The 12326-nt window shown below is 44.4% G+C and overlaps 1 protein-coding gene across 1 annotated transcript in view; it reads right to left on the bottom strand.

Annotated features, from left to right (window-relative positions):
- Nucleotides 1-1949, bottom strand: part of LOC122556983 (calcium/calmodulin-dependent protein kinase type II subunit alpha-like) — a 230669-nt gene extending 228720 nt beyond the window's left edge. Inside the window, exons 1-2 of the mRNA XM_043704217.1 lie at nt 1638-1949; nt 1413-1507 (exon numbers count right to left, since the gene is read on the bottom strand). Of these exons, the coding sequence (XP_043560152.1) occupies nt 1413-1507; nt 1638-1699 (157 nt within the window). The 5' untranslated portion in view covers nt 1700-1949. The remainder of the gene's footprint in view (nt 1-1412; nt 1508-1637) is intronic.
- Nucleotides 1950-12326: the final 10377 nt, after the last annotated feature.

The raw sequence follows: 12326 nt of genomic DNA, 5'->3' as shown, positions 1-12326 counted from the left end.
TGACAAAAAATACACAGCAGACACACATGCAAAAACATCACACAAACACAAATTAAACACAAGACAAATTTAACACACATACAACGGACACGCATACACATACATAGCTCAGGCAATAGCTCTCTCTCTCTCTCTCTGGTACCTCTGGTACACACAGGCAGAAAACTTGCTGGTAATACCAGTCTGGCATTCCTGCTCACTCACAAGCTCCTGTTAACTGGTGATGTTAACCCTTCAGGTCCTAAGCCTCACCTGCATCACACAAACACAAATTAAACACAAGACAAATTTAACACACATACAACGGACACGCATACACATACATAGCTCAGGCAATAGCTCTCTCTCTCTCTCTCTGGTACACACAGGCAGAAAACTTGCTGGTAATACCAGTCTGGCATTCCTGCTCACTCACAAGCTCCTGTTAACTGGTGATGTTAACCCTTCAGGTCCTAAGCCTCACCTGTACAGTGCAGCCTGACAGTATTAACATTTCCCAAACCCCCCCCCCCCCCCCCAGCTGTGGAGTGGTCACCGTCTGGAAACCCTTGGTGTGCTGCCCCAGTGTCACCAAGCCTGTGTCAGGGGATTGGGAGGGTGGTCACTGCTTTCTTTGTGACCAGAGCTGGATTCAGAATGAGCCCGGGGGTGGGGGGCGGTTCCTGAGGTCTGCATTGGGAGACCTGAGAGTTGGAGCGAAGGAGCTGTTTTGCTTTTTTGAGGAGGAGTGGGCGGTGGGTGTGGTGGATGACAATATTCATCGAGTTAACCCAAACACTCATTACCCTCCTGGTCTTCAGATTCTTCCGTCTTGAAGTTGTTACCCCTCCGTCTCTCTCTCCACCACCCCCCCCCCCCCAAAAAAAGTGCAGGAGTGGCGTTTAATCATTTGAATAAATTTGCCTCTGAAAAAGTAGTCTATTTTAACCCTTCATTCGCCCCCACCCCTGCCCCATTCAACTCCAGTTCTCAAAGAGTTTCCAAATACATTAGGAGTAGCAAAACCAGTGGCCAATCGGCCCATTGCGCCAGGACTGGATCTTTGATGGAGATGTCCCTTAACCCCCCACCTCCAGTAGATACTCTCCCCATCTCCCTTTCCCCCCAACCCCACTCTCTCACAATTAAAAAAACCTCGAAATCCCAAAGCAGCTCCAACAGACTCTCCCCAGCCCACTACACACCTGTGACTTCTCCAACGTTGTGGCTGGTCAGCGCTGAGTTTGTCTGGCCGCCTGTCCCCTCCTTTTTCTCTCTTTCATCCCCCCCCACCGCCCCCAAGCCCATCTACTGAAGTTCTCACATGGACTCAACTCAAAGACAAAAGACCAAATCTCACCCAGGGAGGACTGTGTGGGGAAAAGTGTGTGGGTGACATGGTGAGTCAGGGAGGGGAATGTCAGAGAACTTACCCCTGGCAGACAATTTCTTGGTGTTGATAATCTTGGCCGCATATTCCTGTCCGGAGATGATCTTAACGCACCGTTTTACGATGGAGAATGCACCCCTGAAATCACCAAACGGTATATATATATATATATTTTTTCATATTTTCATTCCCATCAATAAACCAACATACACATCAAAAATAAATACAGAATGATAAAACAAGGCTTTGCTAATGACGAATCCCTTACTTTCCCAGTTCTTCATACATCTGATATTCATCGCTGAATCGAGTACATGTTATTGTGGCCATCCTGTTGGTCGCTGTCTTTCCCAGGTTACTGTCACAGCCGTTCTCTCTGTGTGTGTGTGTGTATCCTCTCTCTCTCCACAAGCTCCTCTGTAGTCTCTGAGCTGGATTTGATTGACAGCTCACTCTACCAGGGGGTGTGGGGAAATGATCAAGAAAATCCAACCAGTACAAACCTCACTAGTTGCTGCTTTTTCCCTCTTCCCTCTCTGTATCTCTCTCTCTTTCTCCACTTCCCTACCTCAGTATCATTCCCCTCCCTTTCTCAGCCTGTTTCCAAGGCGACAGTACTGGAAGCCTCACACACAAAAAGCTGCCTTGACACTTTGAATAACACCCTCACGCACTCAAACGGAAAGGGTTAAGGGAAAGCATCAGACTGCGTGCGAAAATTAAAATTTAAAAGCAAAATCTCACTGCAAATTATGCAGGTGGTTTTTCCTACCGCTCACTCAAACACCCAATCCTGGAGGTGTTTGAGGATTAAGATTGGGGTTGGGTATATATAATAAAACACTTGCATTTCCCTAGCACCTTCTGTCACCATCTGATATCCCAAAGGGATTTGCAGCCAATTGAAGTGTTACTGAAGTGTAGCCACTGTTTGCAACGTAGGAAACTCGTGTTAAATTGCATACAGCAAGATCCCAATCAGTGAGGGATAACAGAGTAGTAGAGTTGGGGGTCTTTCTGCTGTGGCAATGGTGTTCCTACCTTTGAACCAGGAGGTGTGGATTCAAGTCCCACCTGCTCCAGATGTGTGTAGTAACATCTCTAAACAGGTTGATTAGAAACATCTGGAGTTACACAGGACCAGAAAACAGCCCTTCAACCCATCAAGTCTGCACCAGCCTACTTATAGCTAACCCCCCTTTCCAGCACTTAACCAATAGATTTAATATTCTGGCATTTCAATTGCTCATCCACGATAGTGTTGTTGTGGCGTTGACTAAGAGATAAGGATCTGTAAAGACACCAGGGATAACCCTCTTGATCTTCTTTCAGGTAGTGCATGGGAAAGAGAGATGGGGTCTCGGTTTCATTTTCAGGGCTCCACTGCACTGCTGCCGAGATGTTGGTCTGCAAATTTGAAGATTAACCCATAACCTTCCCACCGCTGGGCAGGCTTGGTCCTATTGAACCGCGAACAGAAGTTCTAGTCTTTAAAAGGATCTTGGAAAGGCTTCATTACAACAAGCAAAACCAGTCTTGCCAATAGCCATACATCATTATAAAGATGGTGCAGGATCAGCTGCAGACAACAAGCAGTTTGGTGCTGTAATCCTATTTAGAGCAATTAGTTGAACTCATGAACCGTGTAAACTTTATTCACTCAATTTTGTGTTAAAACCACTTCCATTCACCTCACTTTATCAATTTCACCACAATCTTCCTTCTTGCTTATTTACTTAATGAGTACGTACTGAGTTTTACCTTTTCATGTCAAAGTTTCAAATCTCTTCTGCAATTCATCCAATATTATCCTGACATCCTCATTGTATGATTTAAAGACTGACTGCACAGTCACCAATTCAACATCACTCCCAGCAGCTCAACAGTGTGATCAACATCCCCTCCCCTACATGTCTCTTTTCCTCTGTCTCCCTTTCCCTTCATCACTTCTGTCCCTCTGTCTCTATCTTTCCCTACCTTCCCCTTCCTCTGTCTCTCCCTCCGTCTGTCTAATGCTATGTGTGTCTTCCTTTCCATGATCTCCCTCTCCCTCTCCCTCTGTGTTCTCTCCGCTATCCTCAATTCTCCCATCAATCAACAAGAGCTTGTAATCCAAGTTTTGTAACACCAGGCCAATACTCCAGCCTTACAGCCATTTCTGGGATCAGTTTTGCCTCAGTCACCTCTGACCTTAAAAGGGTATTAATTCCAGTCCCATTTGAGCACAGAATCCAAGCTGACTCTCCAGGCTAGTGCTTTTGAAGATGCCATTTTTGACTGAGTCATAAACAAGGGCCCTGTTTGTCTTCTCTGATTTCATGGTCCTATCTGGAAGAAAAACAGAGTCATTCCCCAGGCATTACTGTCTGATGTTTATCCAAACCTTGATCACTTCAGTTGGAACCACCAGGAATACACTGACATCGCGATGGGAAGTTTATTGCATTTCGTGATCTGTGCCATCAATTAGATGCAAATCAATATACATGACTTAGATGTGGGATCTTGCTCTCCATCTACATTATAAAAGCAGCTACATTTCAAAAACACATCAACAGCTCTAAAGTTATTTGGGATGTCCTGAGGCAACAACGAACATTATTTAAATACAAATTTGGGTTTTTCTTAATTGTTTGCCTGTAAAATACAAGCAGTCTTTGCTTCCATTTGCTGGTGCTGTCTATCCTGCAAACTTTCTTTCTCTCTTTCTCTTTCTCTACCTTTCTGGAAGAGATGTTTGGATCAGGAACTGAACATGGATCACTGCAGGCTGGAAGCTGTAATTGAACTAAAATGAATATGTGCACTGCTTCCTCCAACTGACTGTGAAACTTTTTAGAAATAGTCATCATACAGGTAACATGTTCAGTATAGTTCCACCGTCAGTGTGATGATGGTTCCTTCCCTCATCTCAAAGGATGAATGCTCAGCAAAAAAAAAGAGAAAGAAACAAAAGACCAATTCACCATTTAGATTGAGGTTGGCTCCTGTGTGACATTAGACCAAGCTTCAGTTTGCATAAATGATTGCAAATTGAAGAAAGTCACTGGTGAAAAGATGGATGGAGCCATCGGCCTTGCACCGTGCTCACTTGTCCTTTAAGACCCTTGTCCTTTAAGACCCTTGTCTCTGTCCTTGCTTGTTAACAGAGACTGCTCTGACTGACACTGACTAATTCTGTTTTAGACTAGATTCCCTACAGTGTGGAAGCAGGCCCTTCGGCCCAACAAGCCCACACCGACCTGCCAAAGAGCAACCCACCCAGACCCACCTACATTTATCCCTTTGCCAAACACTACGGGCAATTTAGCATGGCCAATTCACCTAACCTGCACATCTTCGGACTGTGGGAGGAAACCGGAGCACCCGGAGGAAACCCACGCAGACACAGGGAGAATGTGCAAACTCCACACAGACCGTTGCCTGAGGCGGGAATTGAACCCGGGTCTCTGGCGCTGTGAGGCAGCAGTGCTAACCACTGTGCCCCCACCCCACTTGAATTCCACAGCCACTCTGGTGGGATTTGAACCCTGGTCCCTAGAACATTACCTGGGTCTCTGAATTAACAGTCCCACAACAATACCACTAGGCCTCCCCGAATTCTATTTCGTCTTTGTGTATTGAGAATCTAGCTTGCTCACTCTGTCGGTGGCTGTCTTTAGATTTGTGTTTGGATGTCCTGTGGTTTGGGTTCCTGCTGGCTGTACAATGCAGGCTTTGCTATCCAGGAATTTACCATGGGTGCCAAGTAACCAACCCAGAGAGGTTGAGCTCTGACAAGCACAGTTTCAAATCCAGGGATGCAGCACTTCAAATACCTCAGTATTGACGAGTTTTGTCCTACCGCCTGATGTTACAAATGGATCTTAGATCGTAAATGTAGAATGTCTCTAGTAATGCATTCAGTTTCAATTTAAAATGTCTGCGTGGTGACCGTCCACAATTTGAGATCCATGTGGCGTAAATAAAGCTGCTAGAGGTTTCTGATTACCTGTTGTCTACAGGGTTATGGGGATGGGCTGAGTAAAAGACATTGAAGTTTGATCAGCACTGAGTAGTGGGACAGGCTCAACAGGCTGAATGGCCTACTCCTGCAGCTATGTTCATACATTTATGCTGAAATTACCATTTCATCTACAGATACTGAAACTATGAAACTGATTCAGTGGATTTCTAATTTATTTTGCATGTGTATGATAATTTCACATATTAGCCAGCATGAAAAGACACTGGAGACAGACATTAAAACAGACACTGAACTATATTCCAAGAAATTCTCTTGAGCCTGTTTTTCCTATCATTGTGGAATAGAACACCCAGTGAAAAAAACTTCAGTGAGAAGACAAAGAAACCTACAAATTCCATGATTGCTGAGGATACAATGCAAACATTAAACATTCGTGTTCTCAGGTTAAGAATGAAACACTTCAAGGATACTAAGGATTGTTTTAACAGTGTAACCTTGAGTTTCATATCTTTGCCAGAGACTGTCCTTTTTAAACTTATTATCTGTGTTTATGTGTACTTGATGTCACTTTTTTTGTTTTCTTTCAGAATTAGAAGGTAATAAAATTCCTCTTTGTAAGCAAACCTTGATTAGTTCCTCCTTTTTCTAATGTGCTGTTTGATTGTACAAGACCACTTTTGGAACACAATGTACAATTTCTGGTTGCCCTGCTAAAGGAAAGATGTTGTTGAACTAGAAAGGGCGCAGAAAAAAATTTACAACAATATTGCCGGGACTGGAGGCTTCGAGGTATAAGGAGAGGCTGGATAGGCTGGGACCTTTTCCCTGGAGGTGTCGGACACTGAGGGGTGATCTTATAGAGGTTTATAGAATCATGAGGATCATGAGTAAGGTGAATAGCCAAGGTCTTTTTCCAAGGTGAGAGGGGAAAGATATAAAAGGGACATGAGGTGCAATTTTTCCAGACAGACAGTAGTGCGTGTATGGAATGAGCTGCCAGAGGAAGTGGTGGAGGCTGGTACATTTACAACATTTAAAAGGCATCAGGATGGGTACATGAATAGGAAGGATTTAGAGGGATATGGGCCAAACAAAGGCAAATGAGACTAGTTTCAGTTTAGGAAACCTGGTTGGATGAATTGGGCGGAAAGGTCTGTTGTTTCTGTGCTGTATGACCCAATGACTCTATAAATTGCTGCAACAAAATGAGAGGGGCCTAGAAAGAGGGCAGCTAATTCCCCCTCCTCACCTGATTGTAAATGAAGTGATAATGTAGAGGCTTATCAGTTCATCAGCCACATGGAAGGCTGAAAGAAACACACATTTTCATTATTTGACAGGCACCTCAGTATTGCAAGGTGTGGGTAATTTGAAAAGGCTGGTTAAACCATTGCAATTCATGCTATGGGACAAATCTGAGGGTTCTGTGTAACACAATGCAACTCACAGAAGCTTGGCACCTCCCCATCTTTGGCTCATTTCCCTGTAAATGCTGAGGGAATTTTATTTTTTATTCATTCATGGTTTCACTGGCTAGACCAGCACATTTGCCCATCCCTAATTGCCCTAGAATCAACCCAACTGCTGCAGGTCTGGAGTCACAAGTAGGCCAGACCAGGAAAGGATGACAGCTTCCTTCCCAAAAGGACATTAGTGAACCAGATGGGTTTTTTCCCCAACAATTTCATGGTCATCGTTATCACTTAGTTCAGATTTGTCATTGAATTCAACTTCCACTACCTGCCGTGACCAGGTTTGAAACCAGATCCCCAGAAAATTACCTGGGCCTCTGGATTAACAGCCTCACAATATTACCACCAGACCATTGCCAGACATACAATCCAGCCTTTAGTTGGTTCTCTCCAGGTCAATGACTGGTATTTTACATGGAAGCTGTATTAGCCAGCTTAAAAAGACACGGGAATGCCTTGAGTCAGACTTTAAAACACACACTGAACGAGATTCACATATTAGCCGGCAGGGACTTTGGAATTTCCAGGTGGTGGGTACCAGATAGCATGAATATTACTGCATGTTCGGTGGAGATCCAGCACTTCCACTGACTGACAGGTACCTGAAGATATAACAAACCATGTAAATTGGAGACAGGGTTGGAGGATCTGAGCTACAGGGAGAGGTTGAATAGGCTGGGGCTGTTTTCCCTGGACCGTCGGAGGCTGAGGGTATATGAATAGGAAGGGTTTGGAGGGATATGGGCCAAGTGCTGGCAAGTGGGACTAGATTGTGTTGGGATATCTGGTCGGCATGGACGGGTTGGACTGAAGGGTCTGTTTCCATGCTGTACATCTCTATGACTCTGTGGCAATGAACCTCTGAACAGGATACTGCAGGGGATACATAGGGGATGCAGTATCAATTCATTGGGTGTCAAGCAAGGATTTGAGATTCTGAGTACATATCATTCAATCTTGTATCATTTTGGAAGGAGTCAGCATGGGCCATTCCCTTCTGAGCATTCATCAGTCTCTAATCCCACTAAAAGTGAACAGTTGAACACATTTTTAATCCATGTTCTTAAACAAGAAAAAAAATTCCTTTATAATTAGGCTGACATTTCTCAAATCTCCACAAGTGGTAGTGAGTTCAGGCACATTAAAGTTGTTATGTTCTTTATTGAGCAGCAACTCTGCCCCTTTCAACATCTCCATGATAAACATGACATCACTAGCTTTCTGTTTTAAATTTTAAAAATTCAGTGATGGTATCAAAGTCAGTAATGACAGAGACTGGTAACGTTTAAAAGAGTAGGGGGCTGTGGGGGTGTGCTGAAAAACCAATCAGAGGAGTTCAAGGATTAGAGAGTAAACAATAACAAGGCATTCATTTATATAACACCTTTAATGTGATGGTCTCCAAGCACTTCACAGGTGCATCATAAACCAATGTATGACACCAAGGTATTTCAAGAAATATTAGTACAGATGATCAAAAGATTAGTCAAGATATACATTAGCACTGCTGCCTCACATCGTCAGGGACCCGGGTTCGATTCCAGCCTCGGGTGACTGTCTGTGTGGGGTTTGCACATTCTCCCTGTGTCTGCGTGGGTTTCCTCCGGGTGCTCTGGTTTCCTCCCACAGTCCAAATGTGTGCAGGTTAGGGGGATTGGTCGTGCTAAATTGCTCGTAGAGTTAGGTGCATTAGTTAGGGGGAATTGACCTGGGTGGGTTACTCTTCAGAGGGTCCGAGTGGGGTAGTTGGGCCAAAGGGCCTGTTTCCACACTGTCAGGAATCTAATCTAATCTAAAAAAAATGGAAAATGCTGGAAATATTCGGCAGGCCTGGCACCATCTATGAAGAAAGAGACTTAGTTCATGTTGCAGGTTGATAAGCCATGGTCAGAAATTTATCAACTTGAAGCATTCACTCCTTCCCTCACGTGAGATTGAACTGTTGGGCATTTCCGACATGCCCTGCTTTTATTTCAGATTTCCAGCATCTGCAATATTTTGCTTTTGGATTGTTATGTCCCCAGAGGAATATGGCACTATGATACAAGTACCGTTGTACACAGCTCCTCTGTCACTGAGCAGCCTCTGAAATGGCCAAAATGATTGTTAACAGATATTTTATCATGAAGTCTTACTGAATAAGTGCTACAGGGCAAAAAGCGCAATTGTTTCTGAAAGTTTAGTACAATTACTGGGAGTTGTTTCATTTTAGTCACAAAGATTGGGAAACTGTCCACAGATTATCCACTAGAAATACTGATAGCACTTAAACAACACAAAAATAGAAAAGCAGAAATGGACATCCCTTGCACAGGCCACCGTTAACCACTAAAAACATCCCAAAGTACCTCACAGAGATAAAATAAAAAATTATTGCATATCGATAGTGCGAAAAGAAGCCATTCAGCCCATTGAGTCTGTGCTGATCCTCTGACCAGCGTCCCACCCATTCCCTACACCTGAATTTACCATGGTTAACCCACCTAGCCTGCACATCCCTGGACGCTGTGGGCAATGTAGCCTGGCCAATTCACCTAACCTGCATATCGTTGGACTGTGGGAGGAAACCCACACAGACACGGGGAGAATGTGCAAACTCCACATACATGGTCACCTGAGACTGGAATCAAACCAGGGTACCTGGCTCTGTGAGGCTGCAGTGCTAATCACTGAGACACCTAGATGTTGAGGCAAAGGAAGAGGCATTATGCATGCTTGCAAAATTGATCTCTACCTATGGTCTGGCAGAACGCAAGTGCCCCTTTTTGTTTTTGTGCAGTTTGAGACTTGACAAAAAAGTAGCTTTTTAGGACTGACTTAAAGGATGAAAGCGAGACAGAATGCACAGTGGGAATTTGAGAGGTTAGGGCCTGGTGGTGATGGTAGTACAGCCATTAAAAAGAGGCCAGAACTGGGAAGCATTGACCACTTAAGGGACAACAGGGCTGGAGGAGATTATACAGATCAAGAGATAAATCTGTGGCAGGGGTGGGATTCCACAGTTTCGGTTTTCTGGGAAAGGCCTTTAGGAGATGTCATATTGAGCTCGAATTTGATGCATTGTAGATCCAGAACGAAGTCTGGAAGGGAATTGGTGAGGAGTCTGCAATAGTTGCATCAATAAACGTGGAACAAGAGGCTAAATGTGCTCGCAGGACCTCTCGCAGATAATTAGCGGTTCTGTTCACATTACTGCAAAATGCTTAGCTCAGACTTTCCCAGATGATTGTCGTTTTTTTCTCTACATCTCAATTAATTCTTTAGTCAGTAAACCTCATAGAACCCTGCAGCACAGAAAGACGCCACTCAGCCCATTGTGTCTGTGTCTGCTCTTTGAAAGAAACCTCCAATTAGCCCCTGAAATGGCTGCAAGTGTCTCCCCTTCACAAATTTATCCAATTTCCTTTTGAAAGCTGAGCAAAACTGCTTCCACTAGCCTTTTAGTCACTTCATTACACATCACACTATCTCCATGTGAAAACAAATTCTCATCATCTCACCACCTGGGACGTTTGCCAAATACCTTGTAAGAAACACACATACACATGCTCACACATGCACACACATAAGCACACACATACAGAGGCACACACACGTGCACGCACAAGCATACACGCACACACACGTGCACGCACAAGCATACGCGCACACACACACGCACGCACGAGCACACATGCACATGCACACACACGCGCAGGAGTGCACACACACCCACACGCCCACACACACACACACACACACACATACACACACACACACACACACACACACAGTGGTGAGGCTGAACCATACTCTCACTACTTGTGAGTGGGCGGGTGGTCTTTTACCCACAGTGTGATTCCACTGCAGCCCACGATTATTGAACATCCCAAATCAGCTAAGTCCATTAGATCATGGTCAATCGGTACCTCCATTATTATTGGCTGCTTGTGAGTTAGCTCTCAATGTCCTCATCTTTAAAAAATACTGGGATGAGCACTTGAACTATTATAATATTCAAGGCTAAAGGCTGAAAAGTGGGAGTTGTCAGCACAGACTCAATAGGCTGAAGGGTTTTGTCATTGTGGGTGGCATGATGGCTCAGTGGTTAGTACTGCTGCTGCACAGCACCACAGATCTGGGTTCAATTCCAACGTTGCGTCACTGTCTGTGTGGAGTTTGCACATTTTCCCCATGACTGTGTGGGTTTCCTCTGTGCAGGTTTCCTCTGTGCAGGTTTCCTCTGTGTGGGTTTCCTCTGGGTGCTTATAGAAATTCCAGTAACGCAAGATCCATTTGGCATCCACAATCATGTGGGGCAGGTGTTGTAGGTTCCCACTGACTTTTCATGTGAAAAAGTGTTTCCTGATTTCAACAGTTTTGTAGCCCAGCTTTAATTTTAACATTCTGCTCCTTCATTTTCAATGTTGTGCTCAGGAGAAGAAATGTCTTCTCTCTGTCCACCCTTTCAAGTCCTTCAATCATCAAGGACTCCAATGAGATCACTTGAGGGAGTCAAGGATTTTTTTTTTGTATTTGTACAGTTTCTTCTTTTTGCCACCACTCTTTTCAATGGGTTTCGCAGCCAATGAAGACATGTTGAAGTGTAGTTACTGATGTCATGAAGGAAGTGTTACCACCAACTTGCACTCAGGAAACTCCCACACAAGGCAATGTGATAATGACCAGATCGCTTGTTTCCTTGTGATGCTATTGAGGGATAAATGTTGGTCCAAGACCAAGAAGAACTTCCCTCTTCTTCACAATAGTGACCATGGGATCACCGTGGGCGGCAGGGTGGCACAGTGGTTAGCACTGCTGCCTCACAGTGCCAGAGACCCGGGTTCAATTCCCGCCTCAGGTGACTGACTGTGTGGAGTTTGCACATTCTCCCCGTGTCTGCGTGGGTTTCCTCTGGGTGCTCCGGTTTCCTCCCACAGTCCAAAGATGTGCAGGTCAGGTGAATTGGCCATGATAAATTGCCCGTAGTGTTAGGTAAGGGGTAAGTGTAGGGGTATGTGTGGGTTGCGCTTCGGCGGGTCGGTGTGGACATGTTGGGCCGAAGGGCCTGTTTCCACACTGTAATATAATGTAATCTAATCTAATCATATGCAGGTCAGATGGGATCTTGGTTTCACATCTCATTTGAAATATTGTACCTCTGACAGTTTGCTTGGGTATGTACTAACATAAAATCTTAGCATCCTTCTTCAACATGGTATTCTGTTCACTACTAAATTCCTTTAATTCTGTGAACAATTTAGGGTAGCCATTCATAAAGAAACTTCGGCTCCTGGGCTCTTCAACCTCGTGAAGGAGATTGAGAGCAAACACGCATTGTTGCCCAAGTTTGAGGTTTCCTGGTGATGAATTGCGTGGACATTTCTGTACTATCAGACACCTTTTGTGTTGCAGAGTTTTTTGTAACAGACCTTTAATCTTGAAAGTAATGCCATTGGGAATATGCAGTTTTATCTCTGTGGGCTGTAATGAATGCTTCTTAAGCCCTGGTATTCAATCTGATAAGACTGTGATAGAA

This window comes from Chiloscyllium plagiosum, chromosome 14 (assembly GCF_004010195.1).
Source record: "Chiloscyllium plagiosum isolate BGI_BamShark_2017 chromosome 14, ASM401019v2, whole genome shotgun sequence".
In the NCBI taxonomy this organism is placed as follows: domain Eukaryota; kingdom Metazoa; phylum Chordata; class Chondrichthyes; order Orectolobiformes; family Hemiscylliidae; genus Chiloscyllium; species Chiloscyllium plagiosum.
Note: the sequence above shows the minus strand (reverse complement) of the source record. Positions and strands in the feature narration are given on the sequence as shown.